Source organism: Tympanuchus pallidicinctus, unplaced genomic scaffold, assembly GCF_026119805.1.
Source record: "Tympanuchus pallidicinctus isolate F22 unplaced genomic scaffold, pur_lepc_1.0 scaffold32, whole genome shotgun sequence".
Classification (NCBI taxonomy): Eukaryota; Metazoa; Chordata; class Aves; order Galliformes; family Phasianidae; genus Tympanuchus; species Tympanuchus pallidicinctus.
This window is the reverse complement of record NW_026294750.1, coordinates 3679957-3702228: the sequence shown is the minus strand read 5'-3', so window position 1 is coordinate 3702228 and position 22272 is coordinate 3679957. Positions and strand designations below refer to the sequence as shown.

General features: G+C 58.9%; 1 protein-coding gene across 17 annotated transcripts in view; it reads right to left on the bottom strand.

The window, feature by feature from the left end:
• Window positions 1–124: 124 nt before the first annotated feature.
• Window positions 125–22272, bottom strand: part of PLEKHA6 (pleckstrin homology domain containing A6) — a 39525-nt gene continuing 17377 nt past the window's right edge. For 5 of the 17 annotated variants that reach the window (XM_052698191.1, XM_052698190.1, XM_052698188.1 and 2 more), the window contains exons 2-26: window positions 17322–17402; window positions 16871–17195; window positions 16694–16766; window positions 16126–16226; window positions 13800–13975; window positions 13108–13596; window positions 12312–12819; window positions 11850–11936; window positions 11005–11058; window positions 9360–9440; window positions 8207–8278; window positions 7838–7918; window positions 7427–7576; window positions 7211–7306; window positions 6705–6816; window positions 6450–6589; window positions 5788–5937; window positions 4524–4647; window positions 4249–4358; window positions 3804–3986; window positions 3513–3677; window positions 3159–3292; window positions 2938–3080; window positions 2254–2377; window positions 125–1894 (exon numbers count right to left, since the gene is read on the bottom strand). In XM_052698191.1, the coding sequence (XP_052554151.1) occupies window positions 2262–2377; window positions 2938–3080; window positions 3159–3292; window positions 3513–3677; window positions 3804–3986; window positions 4249–4358; window positions 4524–4647; window positions 5788–5937; window positions 6450–6589; window positions 6705–6816; window positions 7211–7306; window positions 7427–7576; window positions 7838–7918; window positions 8207–8278; window positions 9360–9440; window positions 11005–11058; window positions 11850–11936; window positions 12312–12819; window positions 13108–13596; window positions 13800–13975; window positions 16126–16226; window positions 16694–16766; window positions 16871–17182 (3657 nt within the window). In that variant the 5' untranslated portion in view covers window positions 17183–17195; window positions 17322–17402 and the 3' untranslated portion in view covers window positions 125–1894; window positions 2254–2261. Of the gene's footprint in view, window positions 1895–2253; window positions 2378–2937; window positions 3081–3158; window positions 3293–3512; window positions 3678–3803; window positions 3987–4248; window positions 4359–4523; window positions 4648–5787; window positions 5938–6449; window positions 6590–6704; window positions 6817–7210; window positions 7307–7426; window positions 7577–7837; window positions 7919–8206; window positions 8279–9359; window positions 9441–11004; window positions 11059–11849; window positions 11937–12311; window positions 12820–13107; window positions 13597–13799; window positions 13976–14659; window positions 16091–16125; window positions 16227–16693; window positions 16767–16870; window positions 17196–17321; window positions 17403–19072; window positions 19440–20277; window positions 22084–22272 lie in introns of those variants that run through there. The other 12 variants (XM_052698179.1, XM_052698185.1, XM_052698175.1 and 9 more) reach the window with 12 other exon arrangements.

Genomic DNA, 22272 nt, shown 5'->3' with positions numbered 1-22272 from the left:
GTCGCTGCTGCATGAAAGCGGTACGAAAAACAAGAACCGAAATCAAAAACCTCAGCATCCAAACTATTTTTTGTTTTTTGCCCTTTTTTTTTTGTTGTTGTTGTCGCCATTGCTGTTTTCTTAAAAAAAAAAAAAAGAAGAAAAAAAAAAGAAAGGAAAAAAAAAGCCCCAAATGACCCCTTTCCATTGCACTGCAGCTGTGGGATGAGGACACAGAGGTTCCCATCTCCTACAGCCATGGGAGAGGCCCAGTGCCCCCCAGCCAACCCCCCCTGCACAAAGGGCTCTGCCCTGCACACCCCCCAGCTGGGGAAATAAAGGCGTCACCTCTTCCACCTTACGCTCTCTTTACACACATATATATATATATATTTTATTTTTAAATAAATTTGCTTTTCATAAAAGCAGAAAAAAATATATGTGTATATATATATATATTGGCTTTTTTTTTCATTTTAATTTTTATTATTTTTTTTTTAATTTTAAATTTTCTGATAAACTGGCTCTCGTTGTGCTGACAACCCTGCAGAGATCAGCACAAAACTACCTCCCAGAAAAGAAGAGAAAAAAAAACAAACCCCGTCTATATATATATATATATATATATACGTATATAATAAATGTATAACTCTCCATAAAACATATATTAAGGCATGTAATAGCAAAATAAAGGGCCAGCTTTATGAGCTAAGGGGGCTGCAGGAGGAGAGGGGGACTGGGGTTCCTGGGATCCTATGAGTATTGCTAAGAGCGGGGAGGGGGGTTGGGGATGCAGAGGGGGCACACATCAGGATCCAGCCATAGGGACACTGCCCAACCCCCACCTCTGCCCCCCACCCCCCCACACACTGCGCTGTGTTTTCAGGCAGAAACAGCGTTTTTCCCTCCGTTTGGAAAGCGAAAATAAAATGAAATCAAGGATAGGCAGTAGGAGAAATGACCAAGCTGACGTGGTTGGAGTGCAATGGCGTGCGGTGAGACCAGAGGGATCCAGTCCATGCTGCGCAGCTGAGGTGCCCCCTCCTTGTCCCCACATCCATCCCCGGTGCTGCGGGAGAAGGAATCCCTCCTCCAGCACAGAAGGCTGCCCAGGGAGTGCTGCATGTGTCACGGAATTCCTGCTGGGCCACCTGGGCTGTGACAGAGGTGACCATGAGCAAAGCGTTGCTACCACCTGGAAGCATTCACGGCTCCGACCCGGTCCCTTCCTTGTCACCATCCTCATCCATCCTGCAGATTGCTGCTTGGCCCATCGGCTCCGCTCCGTTCCTCTGCTCCTTCCCCACATCCCCTGTCCCTGCCTGCACCTGCTGCTCCATGCCCACGGCTCTGTGCTGGGCAGCCCTCACCATCCCGGCCCCCGGGACACCTGTGTCCCATTGTGTCCCCTCTCCGTGCGCCCTGTTCCCACTTGCAGCCACGATGAGGCTGGCACCTCCCTCCAGCAAGGTGCTGAAAGCTTTCAGGGCACAGCCAGGAGCACAGATGCACGTGGAGAATGCACCATCCATAGTGGAGACGGCCCCCTTTGTGTGACCAATGCACAGAGAGCTGAAGGGTGCTGCACTCCTCCAGAGCTGCACATGTCCCTCCATGCACCCAGGACAACGCAGCTGTGTCCCAGTGCTGGGTGGAAGCTCAGTGTCCCCAGTCCTTGGGGACGGCGCTTATGGCATCTGCACAGCTCCTCCAGGATGGGGCAGAGCGTTGGAGCTGCATCTTCCCCTCTCATCCACCCCAATGGTGATGCCATCGATGGGAAGGAGGGAAGGGGTCCAGGAGAACCAAAAACGATGGCGCAGAGAGGGTCAGTGTCGAGCCATGGCGCATGTAGTGCTGCACTAGAACGTGGCCCCATGAGACTTGATGGCACCAGCGGCTGCCAGGGCTTGAGCTGGAGGGAGAGGAGCAGAGCTGAGTGCTGTGATCCCTACAGACGCCCCCTGAGCAGCCTGGAGTAAAACCCCACAGATTCAAACCCACGCCCATCACCTCCTGGGGAACAACACCTCCTGGGGGGCAGCAGCCAGCTCAGCCCCATGCCCACACCGGGGTCCCTGGTTGGGTCCCACACCACAGAGAACACTGCACTTGTTCCATAGGAGGAGACGGGGCTGACGTGGCTCGGAGGTGTTAGCTGGAGCAAGCAGTGATGGATGGAGGCCGGGTGGAAAAGACACCGGGGGGAGTGGCACCCCCCGCCCATCCCTGGGTGGAGAAGATGGGATGAAGTACAAGAGAAAAGGTGCTTACTTCATGGCTCAGACACGCATAAAATGGCTGCAGTCGGCGACCCGGGATGGTTCAGACGAGAGGGGGTTGGTCGGTGGAGTCGGGGAAGCTGGGGAGGTGGGAGGGCTTGGGGTAGCGCATTGAGCTGGAAACAAGAAATGGGAGAAGGGAATGAAGAACACAAGCTGAGGGCAGCAAGAGGGGAGGAGGCAGCACAGCGGGCAGGTTAGCGAGGGGAGGAAACCAAGAGGAAGGAAGGGAGGAAGCAGGGCGAGCAGCCACTGCCCGGCTGCAGCACGCACACGTGAGCTCCCCCTGGGCTCCTCCTGGACAAGGCTGTGGGCACTGTGTGCCACCACTGGGCATGGGCAGTGCTTCCCCATCCCTGAGCACTTCACGTTGGGTTCCTTCCCTTGGGTGTGGGGTAGGCAGCTTTTGATGGTGAGCACTCCCTTCTGCAATGCTCGGTGCTGCTGCCCTGGCAGCTGCAAGCATCACCTGGCTTGGCTGCTGCACGGTGCTGCATTACAGCAATGCAGGATGCTCTCTGTGTGCACAGCCCCTGTTTCTTTGCTGCCATCACCCGCTCACTGAATCTGCTTGTTCCACACTGCAACAGTTCTTTCTGTCCATCTGGTACCTGCAGTCCCTCTCCTGCAGGGCTGGCAGGCAGTGGGTGTGCACCCCAGACCCTCCGTGCCTTACCCGACAGCATGCGGCCCCGGCGGGATGCCTCAGCAGCCAGAGCACATGAGATCTCTATCCTCTTCTCCTGCTCCTGCAGCTGTGTTTCGGGGTCCTGGGGAGCATCCACTTCACCCTCACCCAGGGGGATGACGTTCTGCAGGCTGCAGGGACACTGCTGGCTCAGGGGGATGCACCCAGATGCTGGGGATGGGGCGCACACTGTGGGCGTTGCACCTCACCTGGATTTGGCAATGAGGGTTTTTATCCTTTCCACCTTCTTTTGCTTCTCCTTCATTTCTTCGGGGCTGAGTGGCGTGTCAGGCTCCAGTTCAATGTACCTCTCAGGGATGAGGACTTTGTCCGGTGTGGATAGCTGGGTGCAAGGCTGAGCTGAGCACTGCTCAGCAGGGCCTCATCCCCTCCCCAGCACACACAGTCCCCACACAACCACCCCCAGCTCTCAGTACACCAGACACAAGCATGGAAGCAGCACTCACTCCAGCACCAGGACCCCACACAATGCAGAGGCTGGATTGATCCTCCAGCAGAGGGGATGCCCCGTGCCCACATCTCCACGGATCTCCTGTCCTCACCTCCTTGTTGATGTCCACATCGTAGTGCTGTGGCTCCAGCTCCATTTTGCGCAGCCGGGCGATCTCCTCTCGGGGTGTCTCGTGCACCTTGCCAGGTTCATCAGACCGCAGCGCTGCCTCCAGGTCAGAGATGTCCACCTCATGGATGCTGCGGTGCCGGCGCACCTGGGGGAACCACAGCCTTGCTGAGCCCCCATACCCGGCAAACAGTGCCCCTTCTGCTCCTTCAGGGACCTCAGCCCAGCCCACAAAGCCAATCCTGCTTTGCACCCAGTGGGTGCAGGGACTCACCACTTTGTAGGACGTGGGTGCCTTCGTGCCAGGGGTGTCTGGCTGCTGGCTGCCAGGCAGCTGCAGGCTGCGCCGCTTCTCCTTCATGGAGCCGCTCTGGTGGCGTTTCATGCGGTCAATCTGCTCCTCCACGCTCATCTTCACCTTTGTCTCATTGGCAAACACGGCGCTCTTCGGCCTCTCCTGGGGGGAGCCCAGCCCCATTGTCACACCCTTCCCAAATGGAACAGAATCCAGCCCCATCCAGCTGTGCTGCATCACCCTGTAGAGGGCTGCCGTGCTCAGCCTGCTCCTGGGACACGCAAACTGTTGGGTGTCTCCCAGCCAGGTGCTGAAACACAGCGACGAGTCCTCCCTCCTCTCCAGACGGTGCTGCTGAGCCCCCAGCTGCCAGCCCAGCCCCTGGCACTGCCCACCCTGCCCAGCCCCCTTCAGCAGCCCCTACCCGGGAGCCCAGCCCGTTGGCCATGCCGCTGGCACTCCTCCTCAGCATCCCTGTTGTGGGCACCACCTCCTCCTCCGTCGGGGATTTGGTTCGGGGCGGCACAATGCCCACTGCAGGACAAAGCAAAACACGGAGCTGAGCCCCTCTGGGGATGCAGAGCAGAGTCCTGGTCATGCACAGAGCTGATAGAGAGCTGCAACGTGTGGTACAAATGCTTCCCGCGGCCAGGGCAGCTCAGTGAGTCTGTTGGAGGGGACCCTCTGGGTGGCACCTACCTTTGTTGAGGGCAGCTTGTTTTTCTGCCTCCTGCTCCTGCCGGCTCAGCAGCCCCTCAGCAGTGGAGCTGGGAGCAGCCGCTCGCTGCGTCTCCTTCTTGCTTTGCTCCAAGCTTGGTTTGGGCTGTGGGGAGAAAGTGAGTATGGGATGAAGCTCTGCTCTGCTGGGTGGCCACACAAACTGCCTGGGCACAGCATGCTGCCATGGGTTGGCACACAGCCTCAGGAGCAGGTGGACAGACAGACACTTGTCTAGGCATTCTCTGTGCTCCCCAAATGAGCTCCACCAATGGGGACATGGGCTATGAGGGCTCTGCAGCTCTCGCCCAAACCCATTGGGGCCAGACACTCAATGCTGTACTGGTGATGCAGTTCTGTGTGGGACAAGCTGTCTACAGGGGGACAGTCCTGACACGGCTCAGAGGTGGTACCCAAGAGCTGAAGGATGGAGGTGCCCAATGCTGAGCTCCAGCCCCTGTGTGCAGGAGGGAACGGGGCTCTGTAGGACAGCAGACAGCAGCAGGGAGCAAGCCAAGTCTGCTTTCAGAATCCTGCCTGGTAACAGTGCAACAGATCCAGCATGATGGAGGGGGTCAGGGAGAGGCTGAAGAATGCAGTGTGACCCCACACTGCTGTCCTGTACTCTGCATGGAGATGATGTACTCCAACAACCCTTTACACCACACAGACAACACAACCATGACTGTGGTTACTCTGTGGTTGCATGGACGCTGGAGGTGCTCCTTGCACAAGCAAATATTCCTTGTTTTCACAGCCCCACATGCATGCATCCTGAGCCCCTCTCAGGACCACCAAGTTGCAGGAATACTTCTGTCTTCCAGAGTACAAACATGGTCTCATTCCCAGGCTGAGATGTCACCAGAGATCCTTAGCGTACTCATGTGGTCACCCCAGGCCAGCCGAGCTCCTGGCACAGCGGGGAGTGAAAGGACAGCAAGAGAGGACAGGGCAGAGGAAAGTAGAGAGGCTGCAGCAGATTTGCATCTCGTCCAGCTGCCCAGGAGAAGCCTGTCCCTGTCCTGAGCATGTGCACCAGCACCGGGGACTTGGAGAGGACATGGCGAAGCCACCATGGGGACCCTGCCCACTGTGCCCCTTGGAAAGGCAGTGCCACGTGCTGCTGTCGCCCGAGCATCACCTTTGTGGGCAGCCCCATCCTCTGGTACCAGCCTCTGAGGAGGGAGGAAGGGAGGGATGGAGGGAAGGGACGCTTTTTGGGGCTGCCTTGGAGAGGTTCTGGTACCTGTCCCCTCTGCGACTCGCCGCCTCGCTGCCAGGAAGGGGAGGTGGGGTACGGCCAGGGGCGGCTCTCGCTAGGGAGTGGAGGTACGGTCGGAGGAGGCTCCAGGGGGATGTACGACTTGGGGAGGGGAGGTCGAGGCGGGCCGGGTTCCTGGGGTGGAGAGGAGCATTGAGGCGTGAGAGCAGAGAAACTAAGAGATGGGAAGGAAAAGAGAGTTAGAAAGAGACCGAGACAAAACACAGTGAAAGGCCAGGGCAGGAGGAGGAAGCGCAGCGGTTGCTGCCTGCTGGGTTTCCTCATGCACAGGGGGATGTTTCCCACCTCCCAGTAGGGACAGGCAGGGCTTGGAGCTGTCAGCCTCCAGGAGACAATCAGCGTTGCTTGGCACAGCTGTGGGGAGTCCCCACATTCCACCCTCAACTTCACAAGGATGTGGGTGAGCTCAGCACTGCCGGACCTTGAGCAAAAAGAGCTGAGCAAGTCTTGGTGTAGGACCCCAGAGATTGCAATACCTTGTGAGGAACACAGACTCAGACCCCGCAGCCTCCCATGTGCCCATCCATCACCTGAGAGCAAGGAGGCTGGGCCAACCCATGAGCAAAGTGACAAGGAAGGACCTGATGGAGACAAAGGGCTCCCCAAGCACATCCTGGCTCACTCACCTCGCTGGGACCTGGCTTGGTGGGCGAGCCCTGGGAGCCAGAGATGAGGGAGAAGGGGCTGAGGGGGCTGGTGAGGCTGGCGGAGCTCAGTGGACTGGCAGGGCTGTTGGAGCTGTAGGTGCCCGAGGGGCCGATGGCCACTGCAGAGAAAAGCAGAAATAAGTGCATGCACCATGGCACAGTGCCTTCAAAAGTGCTGTCACCAGGAATGTGTCATGCCGGGCTTTGTGCCATGCTGGGACGGAGCCATCTCACCTCTGTGCTTAGCAGTGTCGGTGCCGCGGGATGGGTTGTTCTTCCTCAGCCCCTCCATCACATCCTGGATCCGCCAAATCTCCTTCTGGATCTGTCGGTTCAGCATTTCATTCTGTGAAGGGGGAGAAAGGCAGCGGTCAGAGCAGCCCCCGCTGCCGCCAGCCCAACACCCAGCCCTGCGCCTCCCATCCTGGCTGCATCCCAGTGATGGGGCCTGGGGTGTTCAGCTGGGACAGACACAGCCCTAGGGGGGGCTGAGCCATCACACCCACAGCTCAAATCCCACAGGGAGCTGCAGGCTGGGGTGGAGCTGGTGGAGGCCCCCCCGGCCCCCGTGCAGCCCCTCATCAGCACCCAAGGCAAAACACCCTCATCAGCACCTGCGTGCTGCTAGGCAAGGTCAAAGCAGGATGCTGAGCACCAGCAGCTGCTTGCAAATTAGCTCTCAGCAGAGGAACCAGGTGGCTTCCACCTGCATGGGACTGGGGACAAGGTGGGATGCTCACTTGGATATCCAGGTTCAGCTGCTCCCAGAGGTCATCGTGCAGGGCGGACACCTCGCTCTCCAGGGTCTCATACTCAGCTGTGCTGTTGGCCAAGGCCTGTGGAAGGAGTTAAGGGGATTGGGTTGGTGGATTTGCCCCCCAGTGCAAGCTCTGCTGGCTGCTCCATGCATTAGGGATGGATGGGTGGGGATAGGGAATGCAGAGCAGCACCATTACCGTGCTGGCCTGTGACAGCTCCACGCGGATGTTGATGAGCTGGTTCTGCAGAGACTCCTTCTTGTGCAGCAGCTTCTCAGGGTAGGCAGGCTGGCTCCCAAACATCTCCAGCTCCTGGTGTGTCCCCATCAGGGCACTCTCCAGACTCTCCTGAGGAGAACAAGAGGTGCTGCAGCTGTGAGCATCCTGGTGCAGGATATAGCTTTCTCCCTTCTTAATGGGCCATGAATGCATGGGACCATGACATGAGCACAACATCTCCCCCAGCCCACAGATGAACGCCAGGAAAGCAGGACACGCCACTTCCTTGCCATCCCCATTGCCTTGCAGTGGGGTTTAACCCCAAATGCACTCAGCCCTGGGGCACTCAGTGTTGCAGCAGCATCATGCAGAACCATGCGCACCACGAACCTTCTCTGCTCGGAGCTGCTGCACCAGCCTCTCCTGCTCCCGCAGCACTTTGTTCTGCTCACAGAGCTTCCCCAGCAGCTTCTGTTCCCGGCAAGAAAAAGAGAAAGGGAAGGGTGAGAACCCAGAAATGGGGTGTGGGATGCTCCAGGCACCTGTGCAAACAGATCTGTGCTCAATCAGGGCCAAGAGGAGGGACAAGAGTGGGCTGATTTCTCTCTAGGAGAAATAGGATGCAGCCAGGCCACAGAACATGGCATTGGTTGGATGGGACAACGTGTGGGTTTCAGCCCACAGGAAACAGGACACACAGGGACAGAGGCAATTGCACGGGACAGACTGAGAACACGCAGCACAGACATTTGCTCTTACATCAGTGTCTTGCTCGCTTATCTTGTAGGCATGCAGGGTCTCCCTGTAGGCTTCTGGGAAAGGCGTCGTCACCTGCAAGCAGAGCACGGGGTCAGCTCAGCTCCGGGGTCTCAGGGGCTGCCAGGAACCCTGCAGGGAGGAGCAGCCCCTCTGCCCCAGCCCTGGGAAGCCCCAGTGCCAGCCCCAGTGCCATGGGCTGGGTGAGCAGCACCGAGCCAAGCTCTCTGCCTGACGCCAAGAGGTGTCTCGTGACTCATTAACTGCCTGCCATACAACTGTTCCCTGCCACTGTTCCACGGGCAGGGAAATGAAGGCAGCAAGATTAAGCTGTAATCCCACTGAGTGGAGTCAGAGCGCCCATAAATCAGCTGCTGCATCAGGACCTGTTTACCATCCAGCTTCTCTGTGAGTCATTTGCCTTTCCTGGAAATCTAAATTACTAATGGGACCTCACCAATTAAATGCCTCCAAGACCTCGAGATGAAAGGCATAAGATAGGAAGAAGGAGATCATTATTGCTAGAAAGCTAGATGCTACTTCAGAGTGATTTAAAACCACAGGACAATGCTTAACAGACCCGAACCTGGGAAATGCCAGAGCCTGGTGGATGCAGATTCTACACAGAGCAACCAAGGCATCACAACAGCTCCAGCTTCACCCTGAGGCACAGCCCTGCTGCTCAGGGATGGGACCACACACCCTCCCCTCCTCATGGGGCATCAGCACTCTGTGCTGCACCCATCAGCACAGATGTCCCCAGGCATTTGCAGTCTCTCCCATCTCCAGGAGATGGGATGTGCACGGGCTGCTTCTTCTCTCTGATGTTTCTTTGGTTGCAGATCCTTGGCTGGGCTCCTCCAGATCCACCTTCTGGTCACATTGATACACAAAAGCGTCCGAACACAGATGCAGAGCTCAGGACCTCTGCTTCCCCACCTTGCGCTCACAGGACCACAAGGATTTACAGGGCTGGAATGGCTCATGGATGGATTTAGCAAAGCCTGGGATGGACGAGCGGGACCCCCAGAGCGTGATGTGTGCCAGCACTGCACGAATGCTGGAGTTTGCATGAGCAGAATGGCAGGAGGTGACCTCAGGGATGGCATGGGGCGGCTGGCGTGGCCTGCCATGCACTGGCATTAGCAAGGCTTACTTGCATGTAGAGCTGAGCCCTAGGGGAGGAGCTCTCCACCATCCTGTTCACCATACTGATCAGGGTTTCGCTCTCGCTCATCTGCGACAGACAGGGAAGGAAATGTCAGAGGTCAGCGGAGAGGTGAGGGCGCAGTGCTGGCCAGGAACCCTCAGGGCATTGTGCTGCAAGGTGCCACCTCCAAGAGACGTCCCAAGGGCTCGAGCCACCAGCAGACAGCTGTCCCAGGCTGAGAGCATCCCAGGAGCTGAAAGCTTCGTTGGGGATGAAAACAAATTGAACCCAGGGCAGCAAACCGCACGCACAGACACAAGTTTGCACGATGCCCACTGTTGCAACACACTGCATGGCCCCAGCAGACAGACAGACAGGTCAGGCCGACAAACAGCTCTGTGTCCTGCCCTTGTAGCAGAGGGACGGCCCTGCTCAGGTGGGGATGGGGACAGCTGTGTCCCCCATTTCAGCTTGGTGGCTTCAAGCAGCAGAGCTGGGTGCTCTCGTGGGGATGTGTTACATGGGAGTGCTGCAGACAGAGGTGACGATGCCCTCGCAGCACAGATCCAGGAGCAGAGCCCGCTGGGGACCAGCACCAATTGGGGTGCAGCCAAGGGAGCCGACCGGTGACACATCACAGCTCTCTGGATAAACGCGGAGAGTGCAAATAAAGCAGTGAATTGTTTTCAAAGAGCTACTTGGCAGCACTGCCCTGAATTAGAGGTCAGCAGGAGAGGAGGAGGAGATGGAAAGCCTTTTTAGGGAGCATTTTAAAGTGCTTCGGTGAGGGAGCGTTGCCGCCGACGGCATTGAAATAATCCAGAGAGTTTTTATTGCACCGAGTGCTCCTGCGTGTCCCTGGCTCTGCTCCAAGGCAGATGCAGATCTCGGTGATTGCTGCACCGATGGGGATTCACAGACTAATGAGATTGTACTGGAGCAGCTCCCTCAGTGCAAACCCGGCTCCTGCAACGAGCACCAGGCGGCAGCAACAGCCGATGGCTGCAGACCCCGCATCGGCGGCAGCTGGTGCCGGCAATTCCCACCCCACCACTCCCACAGCTGGTCCCCAAGGCTCTCCCTCACCCTGCTCCCAGAATGAGGTCAGCTCCCGGCTTTCCTCCAAACACCCCACAGCATGCCAAACTTCAGAGCTGTCACTTTAGGGCCGGTCACCCAATCCCAGCTCTGCGTCCCACCTCTAGCCTTGGAGGATGCGCACGGTGAGCTTATCACCAAAGCACAGTGCTTGTCTTCCTCCCCCCTGCAGCACAGGGCAGATGCTGGGCAAGCCCCCAGCACCTCCGTGCCTACAGTTGCCATGTGCTGTGCCCAGCCCTGGGCCACCATTTCTGCAGCACTGATGCTGTAGGCACCCCCAGACCCAGGGATGTCCCCCCATTGCCCCTCAGCTCCAGCACACCACACAGAAGACACTGTCAGGGGTGGTTTTCTGCCAAGCAATGAACAACCCTACGGAGGGGGAGGATGGAGGAAGCAAACCAAAGATGACAGGTGCTGCTTTAGTGCCAAGAAGGGTGAGGATGGATGTTAGGGGACGAGATGCTGCACTGGGAAGGACGGGGACGCTGCTGGGGATGAGGCACATGGGGATGTAAGCAGCGTGAGGCTTGCAGCCAGCTCTGCCTACCTGCTGGTCCAAATACTCTAGGTTTCTTTGCAACTGAAGGTCTAAAAGTTCATCCTACCCGGAGCCAGCAGGCATGCGGCAAGAAACGAACACACAAAACATATAAAAGAAGAAGCAAAGCGGTTAGGTGAAGGCTGCAGAAATGCAAAGACCCCTTGGCTGGGGAAGCAAAGTGCCACCTCCTCTGCCCAAAGCGAGGAGGGCTGCAGATGGTGCAGGTCCCTCTCCCTACGCTGGGTCTTTGTTCGCTGTCCCTAAATCTCTTGCTGGTGAGGATGGATGGCAGCATGGACAGCTGATGAAATTTTTTGCTTCTCCCTCCTGCAGTGGCTGCTCCTGACATGAAGTTTCAGGGCTGTGCTGCACTGTGTGGACCTGCAGGTCCAGCTCAACGATCCAGGAGAAAAAACACGATCCAGGGACAAGCAGCAGCAGCAGCCCAAAGTGAGATACAAGGAGAGCAGAGGTGCAGGGAGCACTCCAGCCTCACCCCAGCCCCGGGGGAGCAGTGACAAGATGGGCATTGCAGAGCATAGGAGGGGTGCAAGGGTGCTTCAGTGCACCTTCAACCCCAGCACAGGGTCAGGGGTTTTCATAAAGCATGGCCAGGAGGGACCAGAGGCATCAGTCCGAGCTCCACAGTCCCAACTTGCCCCATTGCAACCCATCTCCAACCCTGCGGAGCAGCTGTTTCCTTCTCATCCATCCAAGGCAGGGTGAGCTGTGCCTCACAGCAGACCCTGCACCCCATCCCATGGGGCTGAGGGCAGCGAGGAGCACATGGCTGTGAACCCCCTGGCTGTGAGCCCCCCAGCTCAGCCCATTGACACTGACAGCATACGTACCATCTTGTCGTGGACCGTGGGGGATGCGGGGTAGTGGTAGGGGTACATTCCTGCAGGGATGGGCCGCCTGTCACCCAGGTAGTCGTACTGAGGAGAGAGGAGACCACCATCAAACCCCATGGACAGGTGAGGGGTACGTGGTATCTCCCTGTATCCCCTCTTTTCTACGCTGCACTGCTGCAAATTGGGGCAGATTGCTCCCCTCTGCGCACAGCCAAGCCATGCAGCAGGGTCAGGGCTGGCTTTTAGCAGTGCAGCAGACATACAGGAGCATCAGCACGCCCCACTTGGGACTGCCTTGCTCATAGAGGTCCTAAGAGAGGACATAAAGCTGCACACCGAGGACTTGGTGGCACCTCGAGGCCAACACATGCACGCAGAGGGGACAAGCTGCGCTGCAGCCTCCCCACCCTACAGCCCTCAACCAGGTTCCCCTCCACCCCGGCACATCCCAGCGCTTACCTTGGGAGAACTGATGGATCTCCTCATCATGAAGGTGCCGGGGTCGACATAAATCTCCTCTCCACGGGGCGGCAGCCGCTCTAAGCGAGCGCTGGGAGAGCGCACCGGGGAGTAGACCCGCGTGTGGCCGTAGGATCCCTGGCTGGGCGAGCGGGGCACGGAGCGGGAGCGGGGCTGCAGCGACATCCTCCGCAGCGACCCCGAGGCAGCATCCACCTCATCGAAATAAGTCGGCTGCCTACCAGGGAGCCAGACCGGGACATCCTGCCGGCCGTAGCCGGGGTGCTCCTTCCATTCCTGGAGCTGGTAGGGGCCCCCGTTGCGGAAGGAATGCCGCTTGTTGTTGTCCAATGCCCAGGGAGGGCTGACCCGCTCGTAGGCGGGCATGGAGCAGATGCTGTCGGGGCGCACGCCGGGTGGGTAGTACTGATAGTCCTCAGGGTACTGGGGTGAGTAGGGAGGGTAGTAGTCAGGCACCCGGCGAGACACGGGGTAAAACCTGGTGGGGCTGGAAGGGAGGAGTGAGAACTGAGTGGTCACAATAGGCAAGGACACCCTTAGAGAAAGCAGCGTTGGGAAAGCTGACTGGTGTCCGTTGTCCTGGGGAAGCACGAGGTGATCCCCTCCAAAACCCACCCTGCTTGCTTTTTGGGGGTATCCTACAGTTTGGAGCCAACATGATTTGCAGACACCCAAAAGGGGATATAATAGGTGGGAAAAGGCCAAATATTCCCAGAACATCACCCTGGAGAAAAGGAGAACATCCAGAGCCCCCACCGGACCTCTCAGCCCTTACCTGCGCAGCTCCTCGGGGGGCACGTTGCCCCGGCGCAGGTTCACCCACTGCTGCAGCTGCGTCATGGAGCTCTTGCGCTGCGCCATTTTCTCGGGGTTGGTGCGGGGGGCGAAGCTGCGGCGATGGGCAGCGCTCTCCCCATCGGGTGGGGGGTAGGCGGTGCTGCCAGGGCGGCTGGGGGACGTGTAGGGCCAACCGTTGGGTTGGGGCGGCCGCTCTGTGCTCGTCGGCACCCGCGGTGCTTCGGGGTAAGGGCTGCCGGGCTCAGAGGGTATCTCTTGCCCGGCGATGCCGTTGGCTTTGGCCAAGGGTTCCTTCTTGCTCTCCATCCTCTCTGGTTTCCTCTCGAGTTTCTCTGAGCCACGGCCGTCGCCTTCACCCCGGGTCTTGGCGCTGGGGTCAGCTTTGGGGTGCTCGTGGTGCACGGTATTACGATGGTGGTGGTGGTGTTTGCTGGGGGGGATGTTCTCAGAATCCGTCTTCTCGTGTCTGGAGGGCAAGGAGATGAAAGCAGAGCATTACCTTTCCTTCATAACGCCCTCAGGATGGCTGTCAACATCCCAACCCTCTTCCCACAGCCTCAGCGGGATGCTGACGCTCCCCAGTTCCATTCTGCTCCCATGCCCCCCCACCCCATTCCCAAGAGGCAGAGGAGCGTCTCCAGCCCTGTGCGACAGGGACAACGCTCTGACCTCTGGGTTGGGGGGATCTGCACCCGGGCAGCTTCGCCCATGGCTTGGATCCAGGATTCCTGCTCCTCTGTGTTCTCAGCACTGAAGAAGTACGTCCGGATGCCGGCGTGCTCGGCCTGGGGAGACAGGGACTGTTCGTTACTCGCCGGCACCTCCTCCACCCAGCACACCGTCACCTGCAGGAAGGCAGAGAAGTGGGGAGAGAGACAGACAGGAGGTGTGAGAGCTCCATCTCCTGCTTGGCAAGAGCTCCTGGTGCTGCAGTGCTCCGTTCTTCCCCCCCCAGGAGTATCCTCACAGCACTGGGTGGGACGAAAGCTCACTGTGATGCCCTCACCCCCAGCCAGTCCAAGTGTTATCTATTCTTCATGCAGGACGAGGGGGAAGGTGGCTTCTTGATTCAGACAATGTTTTAGGGGGAAAAAGTTCACTTTGGGTTCATTTTCCATACCCACAGCCCACCTTGTGCTGTAGGCAGAGTTGGTTGCCCTGGGCCTTTTTGAAGCAACCACCTTCCCCCTCTCTGGAGAGGAACGGGAGGCAACAAGGAGGAAGAAATGGAAAAAAAAAAAAAAGCAGATTTTTCCTCCTGAAAGACCTTCAGGGTTCAATTTTTATCATTTTAATTAACCAAAAATAAAAAGGAGGTTCTGATTAGAACCTTCCCTTGGGTTTCCATTTGGGGTTTCCACTTGGGGACAGGGACGCCTCCTGCCTGGTCCCTCCAGCCCTCGTAGAGCTCGAGAGCTTTGAACGAGAGCTCAAACCAAACCAATTCCTCCCCAGGTTAGTGGGAGCGGGGTGAGCAAAGCATGCAGCCCCTCACCCTCTGCATGCACCCATAACACAAGCCGATGTACCTATGCTGGGTGCTGGCGTGGCTGACGGGAGCGCGGAGACCTCCTGCCCTGGGGGATCCTCGCCCACGGAGAGAGGAGGAAACACAGAGATGGGGTCAAAGCGCAGCGGGGGGAGCGCGGGCGCAGCCCTCGCTTTGCTTTGGGGACTGCTCAGCCCTGGAGGTGGATGGGGATCACTGTGACACCGCAGCTTTGGGACGTTCAGGTGTGTGTTGAGCGCGGTGGGAGGGTCCTCAGGAATCAGTGAACCACAGCGTGGTTGGGTTGGGGGGGACTTAAGATCATCCATGCTATGGGCAGGCTGCTACCCACAGCTCAGGCTGCCCGGGGTTCCATGCATGATATCGGGCACCTCCAGGGATGGGACAAAGCCATCCATGGGCACCCCCAAGTGCACACAAAAACACAGCCCCTCGTCCTTAGAGCTCAGCTGGTGAATATCAGCCCTCCAGGGCTCCTCTCCAACCACATCACAGACCACTGCTGGGTCATTGCTCTGCTCCCAACACAGACAGACAGACAGACACAGCTTTCTGGGCATGGGCACGAGGTAATCACTGCTTGCAAGCACTCACCCTAAGCCATGCTTGCTCTGGCTTTCAGGGTGACAGCTACAAAAACGTGCCCTTCAAATTGCAAAAGCATCCCCACAATGAACTTAGAGCAGTGCTTGAGGTGTTGGAGCCCACAGCTGGCAACGTGCATTGCTCATGGATGGGAAACCCCATGTGCAGAGGTGAGGGCTGCAGTGCCCTAACCCCAGCTCCAGCGCTGGGGGTTGGCTCAGTATTTCTAGTGATGGATGGGTCTGTCTGGGTGCACACACACTGAGGGAGTGCAGAGGTGCAGGAATGGGTCTGTGGAGCTCACGAGCAAGAAAGTGTGAGCTTGGCTTTGCACAAGTCAGGCTGTGCATCAAGGCAGCAAGGAGATGCTCAGAAACCATGGCAGTAGGGGTGGCAGTACCCCAAGGTGCACACTGGTACCCACCAGTGCTGTGTGAGCGCCACTGAGCATCGTGTGGAGGGGACAGATGGGGTCTGCTCAGGGACAAACGTGGGACAGCCATCCTCTGCCTTCCAGCTCTCCCCTCCTACATCCACTGCAGGGAGGGCTGATGAGCAGCAACTAATGCACCAGTCAAAGCAAGCCAAAAAAAAATGGAGCTGGGGATGCTCTGTGCCTGATAGAGAGAGCTCTGCTGAGAAATGCCACTGGAATGGGCAGGATGGGAGCAGGGCTTGGAGGGGAAAGCATTCCCAGCCCACACAGTGGGAGGTGAAGCCGCTTTGCCCCCTTCATGCCTCAGTTTCCCCAGCACATCCCAGGGGATTCCGGCAGTTCCCCTCTCCACAGCTGGGCTCTGCTCCACGCCCCACCACCAAGAAAGCGAGAGGAGGGCACAGCAGGGATCCCACCAGCATCAGCCCCCCTCTCCCCCAAGCCCCACACGGCCCCACACTCACCTTAAAGGTGTGCTTCCTGCTGATGTTGTCAGAGGGCTGCACGGCTGCCACGCGGAAGCTGAGCAGGGGGATGCTGCCCAGGATGCTTTCCTCCTTCTCATCTGGTGGGCAAACAGGGGCGTTTAGAGGCAAGGTGGGACCCAGCAGGCACGCATGGTGAGCAGCCCACCTGTGGCAATGCGCTGCCTTCCTGTTGCTTCGCCCTCCCCTGCAAGCAGTGCCGCTGCTCGGCACGCCAACCTGCTCAATAATTCATGCTCGCCCTCGGCTGCCAAGGAGAGCTGAGCTGAGTGAGCTGCCAGGAGGCGGGCGAAGGGCATTAACCCCTCAGTGCCCCAGCATGGTGAGCACCCACAGGAGCAAGCACCCATAAACGTGAGCACCCGCAAAAAAGCAAGCAGCTGCAAAGAGCAGAAACACCTGCAAAAAGCACAAACACCCACCAAAGCACGCAGCCACGAAAAGCAAGCACCTGCCGAAGCAAAAACACTCACAAAAGCACCCACAGAAGTGAGCACCCGCAAAAGCGAGCACTTGCAAAAAACAAGAACACCCACAAACGTGGTACCTTTGTAGTAGAAGAGGCAGCGGTCCACCAGCACGAACCAGCGCTTGTTCCACTGCTTCACCCCCGAGCTGGCCTGCAAGAGAGTAGCAGTGAGACGCTGGCAGCACGCAGCCATCGGGAGGAGCAGCCATTGACAGGAGCACTCCCTCGGGATGGAGCACGGCGGGGCTGGGGCACCTGCTTGTAAAGCCAACCGCTCTTGGTGACGGCGGCGTTGGGGTTTCTCTTCATGGAGTTGGAGCGCTTCCCGAAGGCGATGCCCTTACGGGAGGAGCGCGACGCCTGCAGAGGAGGAGAGGATGAGCTCAGTGCCCTGGGGGGACCCACGCTTCCCGTCTGCTCCGTCGTTGCCCTCTGTGCCACGTGGACCCGGGCACGCACCCGGCCTCCGGGCCGCTCCGGAGCCACCTCTGTCACCATGGTGTGGTTGGAGGGTTCGCTGCTGTTGCTGCTGTTCGCCGGGCGCTTGCTGCCTGCTTTGCTTGACATGTCCAAGGTCGGCCTGTTGGCACAGATGGGGCTGTCGGTATGGCTGCGTTCCCACATTCCCCTCTCTCCCCAGGCGATGTTTCCCTATCCCTCAGCCCACCCTGGTCCTGAAACCAAACAGAGGTGGGACCCAACCTACTTTTGCAAGTCTAATCTTGAGTTTTCTTCCGGGAGCTGTCCTGTCACTGGGTGCAGGAAGGTGTTCCGCCTTTCATTGTGGCTGCAAGACACAACGCAGTGGGCTCTGTTAGCACCCAGGAAGGGGGAGGATGGGGTCCAAGGGTGCACAGAAACCCAGCGAGGTGCTGCCCACCCTCCTGTGCAAAGCAGAGAGCTCCATCCGTCCCCGCTTGCTCCCCAAATCCCTTTGCTTTTAGCACCGTTCTGCTGCTCCAGCACCAGAGCTTTGTTGCGCTTCTTGCACCATTTGCACCGCCTTTCACCTGCGCTTCCCAGATTGCATTCATCTCGCCAAGAGCCGGAATGAGGTCTCTGCCAGCTGAGACCTCATTACTTCTGCTGGACACATCACACAGCAGCGGCTGTCGCGTGGTGAGACATTTCCATAACCCCCCCCCAGCTGTCAGAATAAATCGCTGCAGGAGCAGCAGCCGAGGCTCAGCCTGGGCTGAGCTGAAAGCATCAACGCCGACGTCACATCCTCTGCTTGGGCTCGCTGGTTTCAGGGCTATTTGCCACAGTGCCAGGGTCACAAAGCACCTGGCCCCACTGCTGGTGGGGGAGAAGGGGGCTCTCAGTAGATCCCCAGGTGGGGTTTTGGCAGCCAGCTGAGCCCAAAATGCAGCAGATGCCTCAAGTTGGGTGAGGGCTGCCACATTCATCCTGGGAAGTTTGCTTTGCAACAGGGGGGTGCAAATGACCCCCTCTTGGCGACAGTCCCCCAAAACTGCTGGGCATGGGGACACAGCTGCCTATGACCACCCATGAAGACAGCGTGCAAACAGCCCGTCATGCTGCCCAAGAGCTGAGTGTCAGCAAAACAGGGGAAGTTTGAGCAAGAAAACATCTGCCAAGACCATCCCATCCATGCACGCTTCACCCCGAGGCTGGGCTGCAGCCAGGCTCAGGGATAGCCACTGCTTTCTGCCAAAAAGAGCCCCGCTGGGAGCTGCCCCCATGCAGGTCCCACCCTGGTCCTGAACCCAGCTCTGCTCTCCCCTTTGCTGGGCATTACCCTAAAAATCTGCAACCTGCAGCGAGGGGCAGCACCCGCTCCCCTGGCACCGGGTTTTTCTGTGCTGCCAGCGCATCTGATGTGAGTTCTCTGCAGAGGCAGCGTCCCCAACCCCTGCTCCCAGCTCAGAAGGCACCAAAGGGGCTTTCTGCCACCGTTTGTCCCCAGTTTGGAGAGCCACAGCATGGCAGTGACAGGGCAGCTCACGATGCTGACACAGAGGGTGCATGCAGTGAGCAAGCAGCACCCTGATCCTCAGCCCTGCATAGTAGGGGCTGCCCTGAGTCACCGGTACCACCAAGCCTCCACTGAGCACAACCCCCAGATCCCCCAGGTCCCCAGCCCTGCCCGCCACCCGCACACTGCTGTGGGTTTCTCTGCCCAAAGGCTGAGCTCTGCTCCAGGCCAAGCTGCCTACCCAGCATCACAGCCCCTGTGCCTCCTCCCGGCACCAACCCAGGCACTCACGCTCCCTCCCTGTGCCGTTCCCACCCCCAGGCCTCAGAAACATGAGAGAAGCTCCTTAACCCCCCCCAGAACCATCTGTCTCGGCTGACCCTGCTCCAGAAACTCCGAGTTCACATCGCCTCCCAAGCACTGCAATGCAGCAGTCCCTACCCTGGCTGAGGGTCCCCAGCCACCGCCACCACCTCCGTACCACCCGACCTCCCCCTGCCCACCCCGGCGGTTCCTACCTCACCCTCCGATCCGCCCGAAACTTCAGCATGATGCCGTGGCCCTCCGAGCTCAGCGCCGGCTGCCGGCTCCCACCATGGCAGCAGCGGGCAAGGCAGGTCCCGTGCCACCCAGAGACCGCTTATGCCCCACGTGCCACGGGCGCGGCGGTGCCGCACGGGCAGGGGGACACCAGCAGAGTTCGGTGGGGCTCGGTGTCCTTTCCCAGCTGCGCCAATCCGCGCCGGTGGCATCGGTATTTCCCAAGGTGGCAGCGGTGGAGCTCGGAGAGCGGCTCCCGCGGGCGCTGGCAGCCCCGATGCGGTGCGGCTTGGCGAGGCGGCAAAGCGGGGACAAGCTTGCGGCTCCCGTTCGCGTCCCCAAGCAGAGGAGAAGCGAAGGGCAGCGCAGAGCTCGCCGCCTCCCCCCCCCCCCCCCCCCCACCTCCAACCCAGGTGCAGCGATCCGGCGAGCGAAGGGCGAGCGGGGCAAGATGGGGGCTGCGGGGTCCCCCCCCCCAGCACAGAGCAGTGTGCTCAGGGAGGGGACGGTGCGGCGGTGAGGAAGGGAGCCGCGCGGTGCCGGCGCTGCCTCTGCCCTGCATTCGCTGTCTGCGTCCCTTCCCCCTGCTTCTGTCCCCAAACCCTCCCCGCTCCCTCCCTGCTGCGCTTCCGTCCCTTCCCAGGTCACATCAGGAGAGCAACGGGACCCCCACCAGCACCAACCACCGCTGTGCAGCACAGGGGATGGGGACCGCGTGGGGCTTCGACACTCGGGGATGGGGTCTGGGGAGCCCTTTGCAACCCAGCAGAAGAAGGGGGGAGGCACAGCCGGGGTTACCCAGCCCTCCCCCTGGGCACGGCGCTTTGAAAAACCAATGCGAATGCACCAGGACTGTTATGATAATGCACTGAGATGTCAGCGCTGCCTTCCCTCCCCTCCAAGGAAACCTCCAAAGAAGGAAGCGGAGCGCAGCAAGCAGCTGGCCTCCATCACACCACGTCCCTGCTCTGCCGGTGCCCTGGGACCACCTCGGGACACGGCCAGCATGCAGTGCTGCTCAGCCCAGCGTCAGCAGCATTGCATCATTCACCTGCTCCTCCCGAAATCAGGACCTGGAGGCACAGACTCCCTCACTGGCCAGACTGAGGTGAGCAGGGTCAGTGCTGGAGCCCACCCCAATGCTAGTACCAACCCCAATGCTGGTGCCAACCCTAATGCTCACCTTGGCCAACACAAACAGTCCTTGTCACTGCCAGGAGGGTAGCGAGGAGAAGCCGGGGATGAGAACCACGTCACCAGCAGCAGACCAGAGGAAGGTCCAGCAAGGCTGAGATGGTGGCTCCCAGTCAACCCTGTGCACCCCTTTAGAGCACCATTGGCTGACACTGCTGTGAGGGCAGCCAGGAGCAATGCACAGCTCCTCTTGCTGGCACGCTGCTGGCTGTGGGGTGGGACACGTGCACTCATCCACACCACTGCAGCTCCCCAATCACTGCCACCATCTGCTGCCAGCGATCAAGGTCCCCCAACGGCCCATAGGCACGTGCCAACCCGCTGCTGTGCACCCAGTGCCAGCACCAACACCAGAGCCAGCAAACACCCCAACGCTTCACCGCCTGCCCCATCCCTGGTGCCACTCAAGGGTGGCACAGAGCTGCTCTCAGTAGTGGCTTCAGGAGCTGTGAAGTGGGGTTCAGCCTTGGCTGCGTGGTCTCAGGGCAGCGCTGTTCTGCCTCTGCCAGCTGGGCCATGTCACAGCCATCAGTCGCCCAGGGTGGCCACGGCCATGGGCAAATCTGTGCCAGAGAGAGCAGCCATACACTGGGACTCTGAGCAGCAGCTCTGGGTGGGGGCTGCCCTGGATCTCTCAGGAGAGAAAAGCTGGGGCTTTTCCTTAGGGTAAACACACACACACACAAAAAAAGCATATTCTCAATCTCCCATTGCTTTTTTCCAAAAGGTAGGGAGAAAGGGAAGGGAATAAACACAGGAAGTGAAGAACAAACTTTCTCTGGGTGCTGCTTTCCTCCCCCCTCCCCAAAGTCAAAGTTTGCCGAGCGCGGGGAGGACAACCCCACCCTTTCCCCATGGGGAAAACCCTCCTGGCTCACCCGGTGCCCTTCCTGCACTGTGAAGGTCACTGCTGCCCAGCGTTTGCAAACAAAAGCTTGGGACACGGCCAGGAGTACAACCCAAGGACCCTGCGGTGACCAAAGTGCTGCATGGGTGCATCCCTCTCCTGCACTCCCCCTTGGTGCAAGCAGCAGCACTGTGCCACATGCACATCACCAAAGCTCATCAGTAGCACTGTGCATCCCTGGCAGGATTCACAGCTGGCTGCCTCTGTCTAGGAGCTGTTCCCAGCAGCTCAGGCTTTTGCCTGGAGTTCCTCTGCATCCCATTCTCTTTCTCTTCAGTTGCCTGCCCTGGAGGAGGTCAGAACCCCTCCTGGTCTCCAGGGCATGGTGCACAGCCCCTCTCCATCAGTGCTTGTCATGTGCATAAGGCTCCACATCCATGTAGGTGTCCAGTCTGTTCTGCAGTTCTTTGCACTGGAACTCACACTGCTACCATGAGTGCTACCTCCCCATCTCACACTGCTACCATGCATTGGCAGAGCTCCTTGAAGTGTGCACAGCAAGCTGGATACACCAGGATACAAAAAGCACACTGAGAACTGGAGCTGGGGACAGAACGAGTCACCTCTGAGCTGCACCCAAAACCCAGGAACCGTTCCTACACTGTGGCCATCCTTGTGGTGTGGAGGCTGTGAGCTGTCATCCACATGGGCTGGGAGCAGGAGAGGAGGAGGGGCGTACAGCCTCTCCTCCCATCCCTGGGAACCAGCCAAGCACCAAACCCAGAGCAGACCTGTGAGGAAGGGGATCCTGACTGCACTCCCCTCCTTGGTCAGGCTCAATCCAGGCCAACCCCTCCAAGGGCTCTCAGCCTGCTAACAGCATCCCCCAGCTCCCGTGTTGGCTGCACGCCACCGGGAACGAAGCACCTTGTCCTCCCACACCCCAACCCGAATTTCAGCTCTGCACGCACCTCCCCACCCCCTGGCCCCAGCCCCGTTGAGGGGCCCCGTGTAAATCAGGAGGTGTAAATCTGGAGACGTAAATCTGGAGCATTTACGCACGTTCCGATAGCGGCTTCGGGGGCGAGCATCCAGGCAGCTCCCGGGCGAGGGGCTCAGGTGGCTGTGAGCCAAACC